This window comes from Dermacentor silvarum, chromosome 8 (assembly GCF_013339745.2).
Source record: "Dermacentor silvarum isolate Dsil-2018 chromosome 8, BIME_Dsil_1.4, whole genome shotgun sequence".
Lineage (NCBI taxonomy): Eukaryota > Metazoa > Arthropoda > Arachnida > Ixodida > Ixodidae > Dermacentor > Dermacentor silvarum.
Window position 1 is genome coordinate 137,470,226 of NC_051161.1, and position 17,976 is coordinate 137,488,201.

General features: G+C 45.2%; 1 protein-coding gene across 1 annotated transcript; it reads right to left on the minus strand.

Annotated features, from left to right (window-relative positions):
- Nucleotides 1–1,209: 1,209 nt before the first annotated feature.
- On the minus strand, nt 1,210–17,350 carry LOC119462850 (alanine aminotransferase 2). Its single transcript, XM_037724066.2, has 5 exons — nt 16,836–17,350; nt 12,413–12,478; nt 9,575–9,730; nt 1,903–2,015; nt 1,210–1,367 (listed from the first exon to the last, which is right to left on the minus strand). Exons 1-5 carry the CDS (start codon nt 16,968–16,970, stop codon nt 1,277–1,279), a joined length of 561 nt encoding a protein of 186 aa, XP_037579994.2. The 5' UTR covers nt 16,971–17,350; the 3' UTR covers nt 1,210–1,276.
- Nucleotides 17,351–17,976: the final 626 nt, after the last annotated feature.

The following is a 17,976-nucleotide window of genomic DNA, read 5'->3' on the forward strand; positions in this document are numbered from 1 at the left end:
TCTTTAACGTCTCCCTTCTCATGGATTAGTATAATGTTGGCGTTCTTCCAGCGTTCTGGTACACTTGAAGTTGTGAGGCATTGCGTATAAAGGGCCGCAAGTTTTTCAAGTATATCTGCTCCATCCTTGATTAAATTGACTGTTATTCCATTTTTTCCAGCAGCTTTTCCCCAGGTCATGTCTTGCAAGGCCCTTCTCACTTCATCGCTAGTTATAGAAGGAGCCTCTGTATCCTGTTCATCACTATTTCGAATGAAAGTAGCTTGGCTGCTCTGGGACGGTACAAATAAGTATAGAATTCTTCCGCTGCTTTTATATAGTCATCGAAACTGCTTATATTACACTGCTTATCTTTCAGTGCATACATCTTGCCCTGTCGTAAAGGAGTGCGTTTATCTAGGTCAATTAATCGCAGGTGAACCTGATCATGACAAGGACATTTCCAGATAAATAAAATTGGGTTGGACTACACACGGCAGGCATTGCCAAATCCTGAGTGGGAATTTACCACTGTCGTTGAAAAGAAAAGTGTACAATCATTGCATTCTACCGGTGCTTACATATGGCTCACAAACTTGGAGGTTAACAAAGAAGTTCGAGAACAAGTTATGGGCCACACAAAGAGTGATGGAACGAAAAAATGTTAGGCCTAACGTTAAGAGACCGGAAGAGAGCGGTGTGGATCAGAGAGCAAACGGAGATAGCCGATATTCTAGTTTACATCAAGCGGAAAAAAATGGAGCTGGACAGGCCATGTAATGCGTATGACGGATAACCGGTGGACCATTAGAGTTACAGAATGGGTACCAATAGAAGGGAAGCGCAGTCGAGGACAGCAGAAAACTAGGTGGGGTGATCAAGTTTGGAAATTTGTAGGCGCAAGTTAGAAACAGATAGCGCGAGACAAGGGTAATTGGAGGTTGCAGGGAGAGGCCTTCGTGCTGCAGTGAACATAAAAAAATAGGCTGATGATGATGATTTCCTTGTTGTCATTGTTTGTTCGTTTTATGTGGTTGTGACTCACGAAGAACTGGCCTCCTTGTTTCCCATCTTGTTCTTCATTAAGTCACAAAAGGTAGCGCAAAACATGCATGTGCAATAATAAAATAATCTAAAGAAATTATATTTTCTCGCCCAGTGTCGGTTACAGGCGTTCGTATATTAGCCAGCGTATTTTTAAGCGATACAAGAAATATTTGAAATACCATCTCGTTTTTATTCTGTGGTAACAGCAATGTTTATTTATGTATATGAAGCTCCCATTTATCTTCCTCCTTTACTGGTATTCAGCCATCAGCTCTTTCTGAAAGGTTTCCAGTCGATCGAACATTTCCATCAGCCTGTCCTTCGGTGGAAGTATCGTGATCCTGTTTATCAGAGATAAGCATAATATTAGGTAAAGCGGAGTGGGAAAACGCAATCACGACATCAAACGACAGAAACATCAAAAGGTTTGCTCGTACTTTGTTCCCAATGTCAATCCATTGTCTAAGGGAATCGATGAATTGATTAAATGGAGATATAGGTGGAAATGCGATGTGAAATTTAGTACTGACCAGCCTCTGAACAAAGCCTTGACGATTCAAATTAAGGATCGCGTTTGCGATCGGCAGGCCAGTGTAACGACTGACTATGTCGTCGAGGCTTCGTGAGTGGCACTAAAGAAACGAGAATCAAGGCATTTCAATTAAGTTTTCTGAAACCAGGATCTGACCTAAAGACTTTCGCTCGTGATGTATATAGAAACTACGTCTCTTAGAATATTTGTTGTCTGAATTCATATCATTTCTAGTAAACATGTATCTCCAGCGAGAAGTATCTTGTATTCGTAGGTCGTTTGCCTGTATTTCAGCCTTACAGCCCACTGGTTGCTGCAGGTTTCCTACTGGTCATGCTACGCACCTCATGTGAAATTTTCCAGGCAGCCTTCCGAATGCAGAGCTCGGCGTCACGCAAACACCTTTCCTGCGCAGCAATTCCTCGGCGTAGAACACGTCAGCCTCCTTTTTCTGACGCTGCATGCAATGGTAAGCCCAAACTCAATCACATTGTAAAACACACCTTGTAAAATATCCACTGTAAGAAATGCTCAATAAATTGTGGTTTATTCACGCACGGGCCAGCTCAGTTTCGAGAGAACCTGACAGCTCGGGAAACGCAACGGTGTCTTAATGTAAAGCTAAGGTATAGTAATCCGGCTCCGCTTAACAGGCATCGGAGGCCAGACGTGCTCATAGCTCACTACGATATAGGGCAAGCATCTTGTGCAGTAAAAAATGCATCGTGTTGACATGAAGAATAACCCGCCCAAAAATTACGACATATTCTAAGAGGCTTCACAAAGAGCACAAAAAAAAGGCGGTGCATGGGTACCCATTTACGTAGAGTGAGGTTATGCCAGGGATATTGAAAACGATACTAGAATACGATGTTTCGAACACGTGAGACGAAGGCTCGCGCCGATGCCATCTTGCGCAGTCGGTTGAATAAACCGCATCCGACGGCCGTCACTCTCCGTCTCCAACATAGTTTTATGGTGCCGTGTAACTCGGGAGAAGTCTGGCGTCCTGAACCGACGATGGACCGACTGCGCCGTCAACGCGACGTCGTTCGAAGCACCGCTACCCTTGTCATCGCCGCCGCAACCGAAGCCTTGCAAGAAACTGAACCGACGCATACCAACTTGCAAGTGCTCCTGAACGAACTTGACGACAAAGACCATGGCCTCTCTGAAATCAACGCCAAAATAGAAGAGCTCGTGATTGACGACGACGAATTTTAAGCTGAATTGACTGAGGCCCTCGAATACCACGACATGATCCGTCACGCCATCAGCCGGGTTCGTTTCCGCATGAATTCCCGCGCCGTCATTGGATGGCTACCAACTGTCACCAGCCATTTGCGAGGGCAGGAGGAAGTACATGAAGGCGGCTGACACGGTAACCAACCGAATGTCAGCATGAACGCCACAGCATCGACGCAGTACGTACAACAACCGAAAATCCAGACTGAAGGAACAGTACAGCGTCCACTCTTCCTGAAGAACGACAAGGCGATCGTCGACACAGACCGCAGATCACAACCAGAACCGAGGACAAGTTCGAGGTAACCGAAAACTAAATGCGCAAGCCGTTCAGCCTCGAGCAAGATGATCAAAAACAAGACAGCCAACCGAATCGCCATCGCTCTTGCTGCTCTCACGACTGCCACCACAGCGTGGAGACCGACCATCATCGTCGAATCAGCGTTCGGAACCGCAGCCACGAGTACCATTTACCAACAGCGTCGAGGTTTTCTAAAGCGTTCGTCTTCAACGACGAAAGGTACTCCAGCTGCCACAACATCCGCCACATGGATGGCTACATTATCGTCAAAAAAGATCACTACGTGCAGCTATTCCGGTTTAGAAGAGACCCACGCAAGCGCTACTACTCCGTCGACAACCTCACAACCCCGACCCGATCGTATGGGACTGCACCAATTTTATCGACCAAAAGGCTCACCATCGACAAACAGTGCTACATCGCGCCGACAACGGCAAGTCCACCACCGCTGGAGACGCCCGACGACTCGAAGTTCTACGACTTCAGCCACAGCCGAGTGAAAGTGCGTGACATTCTCGGCACTGCGGCTCCGCCCGTCGCTCGGGCACCGTCGGGTGATTCATGGACTGCCGTTCCATCCTGGTGGGACGCGAGCAGCAACCGCAACCGCCGGCGCCGCAGCAGTGAGCTCGTCTGGTTTTTGTTGCAGACTCGGACAACGACAAGAGAATGCACCTGTTGCGCCGACGAAAACATGCCACGAGCTCGACGAAAGCACGCACCAACGGCTTTTCTCCGTCAAAACTTCAGCAGCGAAGCTGGCCGCTCCCAGACTGCGGAAGCCTTCCACTGAAGAGGCCTTTCACGTCTAAGGACCCACATAGCCCTCGTCGCAGTCCTCGCCACGCGATGTCTGTCCTCCGTTACCTTGGCCGACATGGCCAACTCGTTCAAGCGCTTCCTGGCCATCTTCGGCTACAAGCTGGACCGCAAGTGAGGAGACTTCAAGGCTTACGTCAAGAAGACCGACAATGGTGGCGCACCGACCCGGAGCAGCGTTCGCTTCCCCATCGACAACCTGCGTCGCAATAAAAAGATTCGGCAAGTTGGACGACCGCAATGTCGTGCCCCAGGAGTAACCAGCCTTCGGGGCCTAGTGTAACTGCAGGCATTTGTGGCAGCTCCACAGCCTTCCCTTTCGAAGCTTCAAGCCCTCCATCGAAAATAAGGTTGCTGCTTCGTTCCTGGAAACATTACCTGTTATTTCATTCCTTTCATCGTTAAGCTCGCCTTCCTTCAAGAACCACGCGAAACCAAAGGACTTCGGACTGTACTCCCGTTATACCGAAGTCCTCCCAAGCCCATGAATTCAGCCCGTTGTTCGCTTACCATTCCTCAATACAGCGCCCGCATCTGTGAACGACGCACTGCTGTGCCTCTGCCCACGCAAAGCCTCACAAACCCCGACAGTAACCGTCGTTTCCTGCAAATGTGTTATCGTATCTTTCCTATAAGACCGACTTCTATAACCTCCGCCACGTTCGACATGCTTCCAACCCATCCAGCGTCGTCTGCTAACTCCAGTTTCTATGTGCCACCACTCTTCACTGCACTGTGGGCCGGATGTTTTCAAGTGCTCAAAAAAGGTCGTTCCTGATACGTAGTAATGTCGATCGACCAGCAGGACCCTCGTCTTGTGCAGCGTATCCGCCTTCTGAAAGCGCACACCTGCAACGCTGCCGCGGGAGTGTATTCAAAACGATACTAGAAGAAGAAGAGGTTTAGAACGCGTGAGACGAAGGCTCGCGGCAGTGCCATCTTGCGCAGTTGGTCGAATAAACCGCATCTGACGGAAGTCAGTGTCCGTCTCCAACAGGGAAGACGTTCGTTGAGGAAATCAGGTATACGTTAGGCAGGCCGAACCTTCCCTCTTGCTTCAGTTGCCCTACGTATTATTTCCAATGGCCACGTTATGTCTCGCTGACATATTTATAATATATTCTGAGTTCAGAAATTGCCTCGCAATAACGTTTTACAAGTTATTTCAGGCCTCGCAGCATGGTCTAACTCTAGAGCAACAGTAAAGGGGTGAAAATGTCGAAACGCTTTAGTTTACTGTCGTCTATTTCTCAACGCTACTTTATTTGTTCAGATGATATCTAGTACTCACTGTTTCTAATACTCTGCGCTTCCTTCACGTTTGACAAATTTTACCTGTTCTACAGTGCCGCATGGGAAATCCAATACCGCACAAATCATCCCTGATGTATGACATCACCTGATTTCACCAAGGAGCGTAGGTGTCAGTCAACGCCTGCGAGGTTTTGTGCCCTTTTGTTTCTAAATCCTTTTCTGGCCTATAAAGGTAGTCAAGAGGCATTGAATTCAATAAAGGCTAGGGGAAACGAAGTAGGCTTATTGTAACGGAGCAATGAAATAAAGCGAAGTCCAGTTCAGCTATGTTCTCAATTGCTTATGGGTACATTCAACTTTTTCTTGACAGCTGTTCAACTTCGCAAGCGCCTCATTTCTTCTGCTTTTTGCTGGTGTTTGAGGACACTTATACCAGAGTCCTTCCATGCTTTTCTGGTCACGAAACTGCCGCCTCAGTTTCATATAGAGCCAGCGCCCGCCGCTAGAGGCGCGACCGTGCATGGGAGGGCATGCGAACGCCGCTACCGCTGTGGTTGTGTGTGGGGCAGCCTCGGTATTCTAGCTTTCTCAACTTCCACAACCGTCGGTTTACTTTCACGTAACTATTTTTAACATTCCACATGCTTAAATAACTGCCTGATTGCGTCTTCTGCCATGGTATGAGCGCCCGGGACGAAAAAAAAAGCCGCTCATAAAATGGAGCTTGCGGTGGTCTCGGACCAAAAAAAAAATAATAATAATAATAATTCTGGGATTTTGAGTCAGAACCGCCATACGATTATGAGGCACGCCGTAGTGGTGGACTCAGGATTAATTTTGACCACCTGGGATCCTTTAAAATGCACCTAAATTTAAATAAACGGGTGTTTTACATTTCGCCCCCGTCGAAATGAGTCCGCTGTGCACGGCCGGGCGGTCTCGGTCCATATTTCTTCGTCATCGCCGTTCGCCTCAACACTTCGGTAGGCTCCGCTGTTTAATATTTGCCGGAAATTAGACACCGCGCATTCGCACAAAGCGCCAGTGGTCCCACTTATCACCAGATGAAACCTATGGGCTGTTGCACCCCCGCAAGTAAGCGCCAACTCTCCGTTGCGCATAGCGTCAGATTGTTCACCGAGCACAGCTGTTCACTTTCTGTTAAATTGTGGGCAGTATCTTATCCGGAGATCAAAAGTATGAAATTGTTATTGCAAAAGACTGCTTCTGTAGACTGCTTAATGACAATGAAAAGGAATTTGAGCTGCTACGAGCGCTTCAGATTTCTCTGCAAAACGATGCCATTTCTGAATGAGATTTAGGTAGAATAAATGCAAGACAAAATTCACTACTAAATGTCTTCGGTGCGACTTTTAGTAACGAATTAAGGCGAACGTGAAGTGTTAGGACCTGCACAGTTGAAACTAGCTGTATTGTAATTAGGCAATTGCCTTAGCAAGCAGTCTTTTAGAAGCGTCAGTAAGCCCAACACTTATTCAAGCTGCTCGTGGTTTCGACGCAGAAGCGATGAGACTAGGTATTTTGGTTCTTAATGCGCAACTATTTACAGGATGTTAAAATGTTGTAATCACCGGTCCTGATATTCTTATCATGGTCGAAAAATAAAAAAAACTGCTTTATAATTCGATTAAGAAAAGAAATAAAACGTGTTGGTGCAAAAACAACATACAAGTATGATCATTTATTTATCATGCAAAATAAGTGGAGCGAAATACAAACAGCACAAAGAGGTGTCCGGTCATGAATGTTCCACCATTCACAATGCAAGAAGTTGTTAAAAGCACTGATATAATAAGCATAAAGATATAATAATCTGATGTAATAAGCATAAAGAAAAAACATCAAACGTGAGAGATATGTATTAAGGGGCAGGAAACAAACACCAGCAAACGAATGGCAATAAATGCACAATGCATAAGATTGTTTCTATAAACAAGAAAGTGTAAAGCATAGGCATTTCATAACACATGGCAAAACAACTCAAACGAACACAAGTAGCCACATCACAAATACAGCAATTAAAAAAATATGGCTGGTTAGAGATACCACTATTCCACTTCTTCAGCTGTTACTTAAACATGCACACACAACTTGCTCAACAAATCATAATGCAAATATAGGTTTGGGCTTCGTGAGGTACGCTGGAAGGCCTTCAAAAATCCTTGAAATGGCGTTAGTCTTCAGCGTCGGCTGCTCACGCTCCAGGGACACGGCGTCGCCGTTGATGTTGAAATTGTACGCAGTGACGATGTCGGAGGCGTCGAAGTGTTTCGCGCATTCGAAGTTAAAACCGCCACCTTCCTGCCGCGGTATGGCCCGCTTCCATTTCTCGCGCAGCTCCTTGTCAATAGGCAAACGGAACAACGACACCTTTTCGGTCGTGCCCTTGTAGCCGGAACGGCAACCCGGCACGCAACACGTGTTCGGCATCGTTGTCCCACCCCGCCACTTCAACTAAACAGTCCAGCACTCGAAAAATAGCGCAGCACATGCACAGAACGCACCCGATCACTCAGCTCGCCTCGCACTGCGCAAGCGTTTTGATACGCGAACGATGCCCTCCGATGCGTAGTGGCGCCGCGTCGCGGCAGCTTTGGGCAGCGTATGAACCTCTCCCATAGCGTGACGGCGGAGTTTCGTGACCAGAAAAACATGGAAGGACTCTGCTTATACCAAGCACCAGTGGCCAAACTTAAGCTAAGGCGAGCAAATGACCTCATAGACCTTGACCTGTTCTTGACGTCAGTTAAAGCTTGTCAGCTCCGTCACTATCTACTTTGCAATATCAGGTCGAGATGCGCAGACGTGACGTAACCTTTACTGATGGTGCTTGTCGACGATCTAATCTATACCTCACAAAGAAGCTTTTAGGCAAAATCCGGACCCTCTCCTCAAATCGTGGGTCTGTGGTTCCGAAATGCGTATACGTGTCTGCATCGAGTGTACATATTGCATACGGCAGTTATACGCAATTAATTCCTGTCGCTGCCTTTTCTTATGCCTATAGCACTCGACTTCCGTTAGTTTCGTAGGTATTAAAGGATCCCTCGGAACAAAAGTGCTATGCGTTACAATTGTTCTCTGCGTTTCGTAAAAAACGGTGGACAAGTGCTACTAGCTGCTTAATACTAAAGAGAGAAGTTATTTGAGCTGCACTAGTTAATTAGCTTCCCTCAATCCCAGAAAAGCCACTCTTATCGTGAAACCTACTTGGTAAGCCAGAAAAGACGCAAGCACGAAAGACGGTTGGTCTCTCGGCATTTGCTCATGGCTAGATAATTTTTTGTCGGTAAAGATTGACTGGAATTTTTCGTAAGAAAGCCAGACTTTGCAAGTTTTGAGGACTTTTGTGGGCCACCAACCGCCCAAATACGTAAAAAAACCTTTGAAATTCGTGACGTCACGACGACATATTAGCGACGGTGTTTCGGTGCAAAATCTAAGAAATTGAACTCTGACTTTTATTTTCTCTTTAATAATCAATCTTTACAGCGGAACTAACGAAAATAGAGCTTTGAAAGAAAACTTTTTCTGTCAAAAGTGATTTCGTGCTTCTCTTCAGTGCCCCTTTAACGAGGAAAGCGTCGCCTCTCTACGAGTACAAAAATGAAAACTTGACAGCATTTAGAAAAAAGAAATCAATATTAGAACTTATAAACCTAGGTACCATAAAGCCGTAATACGGATTAAATATTGTGTTTTTAATAGCCAACGGGGATTGCCTTGCTGGATTTTCGCGACTACCAATTCTACCTATATCTCGTGATGTACTGCTTAATTTTTATTATATTTTTCTGCAGCTGTGGAAAGCAGCATGCTACCTGAAAGAACAAAAAAACTGAGGTTGCGAGGTGGCTCGACTTTACTACCTTACCTCGAATCGGAGTGACCTATCTCAACTCAAGTCTCATGCAAGAGGTTGATGTCACAACCCCTCTCACATTGGTCACCTTCAATCATACGCCAGCTTCACTTAACGTTTTCTTACCCCATTAAGTTGCACCTGTTTTGATGTCATTGTCAATCTCGGCTTGTAAAGGTAATTAGGAGGTTGCCTAACTCTCTCGGTCAGGAAATACCGATTATGTGACAATGCCGTTGCTGTATCCTTTGTAACTGACTCAAGCGCCTCAACAGTACTTCCTGTCACGCGGATCAGACAGTCGGCGTGGCGCACGGCACGTATCAGCGGAATATGTTCAAATGAAGTGACAATGTTAATGCTACATCAACGCTGGCCCTACGTAAACTCTTGAAAGTATGGCTTCAGGGCACGTGGAGTGATCATGAGCAGATGACTGATGCTGGATAGGCTAAGCTGCCCATAATTACTGAGGATCCTTAGATTGGTCATGGGAACCTTCGCTCTTTCTTACCTGCGCTTCCTCGATAGCCTTGGCTGGAATGGTCATGCGGGGGTAGGCAGCCATAGACCCCTGCACTGGACTGCAGTGGATTCCCTTTATTGCGTTCAGCCTCTCTTCCGCCATCCTGGCACGTTCAGCTAAAGAGTTGATGATGAAGGCTTTCTCCTACAAAAGTTGGGTGTTTTATAGAGCAGCTAGATGAAATTATTGCGTGGCTTTCTAATAAGTAGAAAAGCAACGTCTCTACTAAACTAACAGTGAACTGTATCGACATACTTCGTCACTTTTGTTGTACTTGAGCCGCTTGTGTTGAATTTACCCATTTCTGAAAGTGCCAAACTGTTTGGATATCGATTTGTAAGTCCAAACAAATCTTTCACGTGCCTTTTTTTATGCAGATTATTCCATATAGATCTTTGCACTTTTAAGTGGTGCCTACTACTTCTCATGAGAAAGCAATAAATGAAAATAATAGAGACAAGATACGATGCAGTAGATGAAGAGAAGCGAGCTCGCGTACAAAATTTCACAAGCAAGCATCCATGCGTCTGAATTCTGGCATTTTCTTCAAAACGATCTCTCACCAACATTCATGCATGAACACAACTGCGAGTTGTTGAGCGTCATTGTCAAAGCCACCGTAGTAATTCGTTCATCGCCAGAGCACAGCTACATAAAAATATGCACAGTGTGGGTCCTACTGGGGAATTTTATTTCGCATCGTTTGATAGTTAAGGGACGTGTATATAAACTTTAAACAAGTCCGGAAAAACACAGATGGGTAAGTGTGAGCTATCCTGGTAAACTGCATGGGGACAAAGAAGCGCTATGAAAGAATTTTCTACCACTCAAAAAAGTTTATCTAATACACGTAAATATACGTTAATTAAACAATGCAATGCCTTTTACGAAGCGCTGTTATTGTCCTTTGAAAAATCACTGTTTCTTTCAGCCACCGCTTGCTACCACGGCACATAACAAGCCTAATAAAATGGGTGCATCAATTTTTGTTACATATAATCCTTGTCCATCTAACATGCCTTTTATTTAATTCGAGGATGACTGCATTCAGGCACAGTAGTGCATATATGTATATATCAGTTCGTTCGAACGTCTCGACCACGTCAATAAGAATCGTCATTGATTGACTTCAAAGAAAGCACCCCACAACTGTTATGCCACTACTTCACAACCACACTATACGAACCTTAAAAGACGAAAATAAAAAAATGCAGACTCACTCTCCAAGTTCAGAAAATGATTTTCACTGGTTCCAATAAACGCGATATCAAAAGTATGAAGACCAAGTTTTTGGCATCGAAATGAAAACACAAAGTACTGTTACATGTACAGACTGTACTACGCTTACAGTTTACCAGCGGTACAAGGCGGAGCGTGCAGAAGCGTATTAGCTCGGGGTGTTCGAACATGGGACGTTTTGGCGCCGATTCGAATAGTGAGTATTTTCTCATTTCTAAACTAATGGATGTATAAGCTTTGCATGGTGCCTTTGTGATAAAAAAAGGCTTGTTTACAATATTTGATACATGCATGTCTGTAATATTGTTCAGAACGAGACGACCGGTTAACGACTCAGACTAAGAGTCGTTAAGAAATAAAGTTTATCTATCTCTCTCTCTCTCTCGCCCCGGTTAACTAAGGAGTTTGTAAATGATAATTTCAGCTATCGCATGTACCACGATAATGACGCTAATAAAACATGAAAACAGCATGTCACCAGATGCAGATAAAGATTAAGTCGGCAAAACAAGCCGTGTGCAACGTAGTGCTAGACGTTAGATTAGGGAAATGCATCTGCGATGAGAGCGGCCACATAGAAAAATTTATTTGCCTGAATCAAGACAACAAATTCATACGCTGCTTGAAGGCGAGATATTTTTATGAAATGACCATTATTTATTGGACAATAGTTGGCTGCTCAGTGTGCTCATTGAGGAACTGGTGCCTCTCGGCAGCATCGGCGGCTGTCCTGCAGCAGAATCATTTGGAGCATTCCCTGCTTTCGTCAGTCTATCTCCCACTAAAGACTTCAATAAAAGTTGTTGCCCTTTATATTCAAACAGAAACGAGTATTGAGTAATGTCAAGCAGTAGTTTCGCGAATCGAATACGAAACGAATTGCACAAACTATTCAATCCGTACTCGAAATATGAAATATTTCCCTGCTATTCCCAGCTATCCCACACTCCTACTATTCGCGAATTCCGCGGCATCCGATATTGATGGCGCCGCGCTGTAGGGTGTCTCGATGCTCACGCCACCGACCTCCCGCGTTCCTGAAGCGTACACACACAGCATGCGTCAGTTCAAGACGAAGTCTGGGAACGAAGATCCGGGGCCGCCACTGCCATCGCTGCTGTATGTCGCATTGTCGAAATATTTATCTTTGGAGGGAGAGAAAGAGAGAAAATGAGATACGAAAAGCAGGGAGGTCTGGAGGGGTTGTCGTTAGACGCATCTGACGCTCTGGACAAGTTCAAATTTCACCTCGTCACAGGTAGCACGAACCGTGTCTTGGTGGATGAATTTTCATGTTTGCAGAGGCGCAAAATGACAGCAGTTACTGAACAGCACACGATGGTGTTCAAGCGAAGACCCCTGTTTAACATGCCTCCTGTAAACATTTGGTTGTTCATGAGACCGGGTTCGGTAGGACGTTTGAAGGGGCGCTGCTTAGTGTAGTTATTGGCACTGGCTGCGGAGTGTGTTTATTTTAAATAAGAGATAGATCATATAGCAATGACACCCAAATTTCGCCAAAACAGATACTGACTTGTCACATGTTACTTTGCTCCTTACAATGAACAATGAAAGCGACCAACTCACCTTAGAGTACATTTCGTAGGATGCATCACCTGGAGATGGAGGCTTGACCAAACAGTCCAAGGCCACCTGTGACGTAAACAGCAAAGATTCTTAATCGCGCAAATGGCATTCATGAAAATATATAAATCGTGGAGGGAAGGTTAGGATTAGGTTTTTAATACGTAAAAATCAGAAGAAAAAGAGAACTTCAGCTACTGTTTGCGAAATCAAGCAAAGTTATACATCACATCTTGCAACGCTAAGTTTTAAAAAAAGAGGCAGAGAAAAAAACAAAAACAAAAACAGAACATAAACCCTACAGACTTGTGCGTCCTATATCAGAAACACATAACGCGTATTATACCGGTCTCCTCCTACACCATGTCATCCGGGGCAACAAAACTATGCATTTCACATTGAACAGCTCCTGCGGCCAACTGCACAGGCTTCACCTCTATAGAGTTGGCCAGGATGGAAGCTTGGGCAAGTTGGTTCGTCATTAGTAATAGTGAAGCAGCGCTAAAGACGAATGGATGAAAGCGCAGACTCATGACATATACAGATGCTGGCTTAGAACTTCGCTTTATTTGCTTACGCCTGCGCACGTGTGTACCACAGCGTAAATAAAGGGAAGTCGCCAGCGCCTGTATGTGCATTTAGTCTTCTCTTTCGTCCATTCGTCTTTCGCACTGCTTCACTATTGCTAAATCCAACACCATTCTTTTTAATAGAGCAGCGCTTGAGACAAAGAAGCCCGCTGCGACTGGCGCATGACTTGCTTTAGCTCGCGTATACTATAGCATCCGCGCATACAGGTGTTTGAAGTTTCTGCGGAACTATTCGATGAGGGCGAAATGCGAAAACACCCGTGTACTTAGATTAGGGTGCGCGTTAACATAGAACCCCCGGTGGTCCAAATTATTCCGGAGTCCCCAACTACGGTGTGCCTCATAATCAGATCGTGGTTTTGGCACGTAAAACACCAGAATTGTTATTCTTTTTATTTCGCAGTGCTCGTACATCCTCTTCACCGCCTCCGTGTGCCATGCAATGAATGCTCTCAAATAAGTAGTTACCGGTAGATCCAGAAATACGTTAAACAACTGTGTCTAAGCGTAGAAAGCTTGTCTCGTATGTTGGTGTGATGTTTTAAAGCGTTTGCTTAGAGCAAGAATTCTGAAATTTTATTGACTGTTTCGAGGCATGTTTCAAAGCCTCAGACGTCATTGTGGAAACTTTTTACGACTTCCCAAACTAACCTAAAGCTTCCAATTATTTCTAGCTTGTTCTTTCTTGCATACGTCAACTTGTACGAAGGTCAGTTCTGATATGCCTTGCACTTGACGAATCGCAAACGTCTTGACCCCCGGCCAGTATCGTCAAGAACACAAATGACCATTAGCACAAATATGAAGATTTCCGACGGTGCACCGAGAGAACTTGCCACTTATAAATTGCTCGAACATGTCTCCCTTAAGACACAATTATTCGGGCCAATTTTAATTCTTGTACATAGTACAATTCTTAAACAACTTGCCATTCAACACATCAAATAGTTCTAAAGGGCAACATAAGTTTCGTAACTCCCCACTACGCCACCTTTTTTCCCCATACACTTCTAACTTTGTCTACATATCTCCCTAAACAAGCCCAACCCAGCTTTCAAAGCTCTTGCTGTAGCTCCAATGGTTACCTTTTTAGTTACAGTTTGTTAATGGTTTCAAATCTTTTGCAATGCGTTTCCATCTACTTTTCGAGGGGACGTTTTCCAGCAGACATTATCCACCGCGTCTCGTCGCAATGACAACTTCGTTGTAATATTGCAATTGATGTACTCCACTTTGGCTGGCTATATATACAGCACACTGAGACCGTTGATGCCTCTTCTCTCTGCATCTGCTGGCTAATGGTCACATCACACTGATCTCGCAAGCCTCGGGCAGTGTGGAATAACTTATTGGGGTACCCAAACTATAGTTGTTTTTGAGCTAGTTAGTTCATGATAACTGTAAAATACAGCCTAAATTTACAAAACGCCACGTTGCCTCAAATATGCCGTGTTGGTAAATTTTGGCTGTAGTAAGATTACTGAGGGTTGGGTTCTCGTATGGCTGGTGGTGTTTAGAATACGTTCTTGGGAGCTGCATTACTAAATTTCTATAGGGACAGATAGCTACCGAGTGGGAGAAATAGAAACAACATGTACACATAGAACGTAAAGCTCCATGGTTTTGCTAAAGCTTATCGCCAGAACATGGGTAAGGAATCAAAACCCAGGCATCGACTTTAAACACCACACAAAAGTGTCTTTCCTAGACTTTCTCACCCTGCATATCCATTGAGAAACGCATTCATGAGAATATTGTAACCATTAGTAATAATCTATTGTTTCACGTGCGGTTAGGTAATATTCTATAAGTACGAGCTTTTGAATTTCACCAGTTTTAAATGCGAAGCATTTCTTGCCGGCGGCTCTGTCTGTTGTCCCGCGTCCCACACCCCCACAGCGCATGCGCGTCCCTCCCTCTCTCTCCTCTCCTACGCTCCCCCCTTTCCCTCCTCTAGGAACACTCTACGGAGCGGTGCCCGTGTGCCACACCCCCACAGCGCATGCGCGTCCCTTCCCCCTCTCTCTCCTCTCCTACGCTCCCCTTCCTCTCCTCTATGAATCCGGAGCGGCGCGCTCGACAGGTGGTGCGACAGCTGCATACAACGCTGGGGGCGCCACGGTAGTTCCGCGGTATGAAAATGACGGAGCGCGCGCGCCTCATTCTCTCTCCTGTGCAGCGCCGGTAACGCTGCCGGTGACCATCGCTTCCACCACAAGAACGACAACGTGGACAAGAACATGGTCGACGAATTCAAATGCCTCGACAACCATCGTCTCGACACAGTCGCTCAGCGTTACCTCCGCGCTTTCCGAGAAGACGTCGACCCCGAAACGGAGTTCACTATAGCACTGCTAAACAGCCGGTCCCTCAACGCACACGCCAGAGACAGCGAACGTGATCCCGCGCTAACCAAAGCAGACGTGCTCTGTCTCACGGAAACGTGGAACGCCGCAAGACCGACGATCAACGCTCAAGCTAACCATCTCCCCGCTGCTTCGCATCCACACATGGTTCCCTTCAGCGGGAGATGGAGTAATTTTTTTTCTTTCAGCGCGTAATTATTTGTCTTGTACATTTCTATTCACCACTCTCCGCTGCAATGACAGCGGCTTAAAGGGCAGAATTAGTGAGTAAATATATTTAAATTATCGTTTCTGCTTTGAACACTGAATACAGCAAACAGAGATGCTTGCCTATTCTGTTATTGCTGCTGAGTTACGCAGCTGGATACTGTCAATCACAGTTCCAAATTGTCAACTTTCCTAAATTTTTATGAAATATTGCATGGCATAAAATAAACATCCTGTTTGAATTATTCACCAGAATTTTGCATATCCATCTGAATCAAATAACATTAATTAAGATATATTCAAAGGCTGCCTAGCTAGACTGTTTTTGCTCTTTCATGTACAATAAAATATCACTTTACGGATCACTTGAACGAACGTATGAATAAGGAAAACCATTGTAGTGGCTTTTCACTCGAATGAAATAAAGGAAATGGCTTCTTTGGGCGCTGTGAGGCTTGTTGCGAATGATAGTTCAGTCTATTTATATAAAAGAATTCAAGCAACGTCCGAGTTTTAGCTTGCTTCGAAATATTTTGCGTAATGTCAGTGAACTGCAACTGTTTTCTGCGATAAAGTTCGGCAGGTGTTACACTCATGTAACACTAGAAGGCGAAAGCCTGCTGCACATTTGGTAATACATGAAGTTACACAATCGGGGTTAGACTTCTTTGTAAGACATATTGGTAATGCAGTAAGTTATACAATCGGGGTTAGACTTTTTTGTAAGACATATGGGTAATGCAGTAAGTTTTGTAATCGTAATCGGGGCTAGACTTCTTGCAAGACATAACGAGTTGCAATGGGAAGTACAAGTGTGGCACTAAGGCGACCTGCTGAACGCCACATATGAACACTTAACGTATTGTACCTAAAGTGCAGCATGTTAGTGCAAGCACTTGGCCACACATTTAGTTAGCGAGATGGCTGTGACGTGACGTGTGCAATCACGCACGCACTAGGCCCACCTTTAGTAAGCCGGAACCGTGGAGCAGCCCTGGCTTCAGGGAAGCATGCTCGTCCATACCCCGAAGGCCCGGGTTTGATTTCCACCCAGACAGAAATTTAGTAAATGTTCTTTTCAAAACCACTAATTTACTTTGTTTACATGAACATCCCCACGAAATGTGACGTCAATGCGAGCATTTATTGCGGCATCGGCCATTTTTCGTCACGGCACAGTTACTCCAAAGTCACCGCCAAGGGCACCGCCAACGTAGACACCTAAGGCTTTCGCCTTAATAACCATTCTTTCGACCACACTACCTGACACATCATGGGTGGCAGGGATTCCATCATGGCGTGTTCCAAGTTGGCTCGGTCAACAGAGTCGAGATTGACGGCCTCGAAGTAGCCTGCCTGCAATCCGGGCCTGTTCGATAGGAGACACCATTTTCGCATCACACAAGATAAATTTATTATTTCATCTGGTTTTTGCCGTCGTCAGCTACGCCACCAGCATAATTAATGTTATAATTGCAAGCGTAGAATATCGCAGCGCTATTGTTACCCTGTGCAAATAGCTCTTATTTACGAAGGTGTGACAAAGTTGCGAAGAGAAAGCCAGCGACCGCATTTCGCCAAGTTCAATTTTATTTTCGATACATTTGTCCTTCTATCATAGGCTCAGACGAGGCTACTCAGCCGTTATCAACGTGATCGGTCGCTTGGGGTGTCTGCCGATAAGAGAAGAAGAATGTAAGATAAAATGAATGGTTACAGAATACGACTCCAGAAATTGCATATTTGTGCAACTTTGACGTGAGCTTTTGATTTATTAAACATTTGTTAAATCTGCAAGTGTGCTTGCGCAGACTTGCATATTTTCCAGTTCTAGAAGGTTCGAGAAGATTTTTCAGGACCCGCCGTGGTTGCTTAGTGGCTTTGGTGGTGTTTGGCTGCTAAGCACGAGTTCGCGGGTAAAATCCCGGCCACGGCGGCCGCATTTTGATAGGGGCGAAATGCAACAACGCCCGTGTACTTAGGTTTAGGTGCGCGTCAAAGAACCCCAGGCGGTCGTGGTTTTTTTTTTTTTAGCGAAAGGTTCTCAGTGGCGCCGTTTTAATTATCTGACAACAGCGAGCTGTAAATGCACCGAACAAATTCTTAAAATAGCAATGGCCTTAAGGCTCCGGTGTAACGGATTTTATAACGCCCTGCCAGCTAGCCCGCGTCAGCGCCCTCGCCTGACTATTTTTTATTTTATTTATTTATACAAGTACCTGCAGCGTCACAAGGCACCACAAGGACATTATTGCAAGGAGGGGGGGGGGGACATTTGTAGTGAAAGAATAACATAATAAAAAAATGAACTGATTCAAAAGCAGACAGCAGGGTACAAACGCATAAAAAAGCAGAATAAAAAAAGAGAAGAAAAAGCATAGCAACCGGCTGACAGGCGCATTCA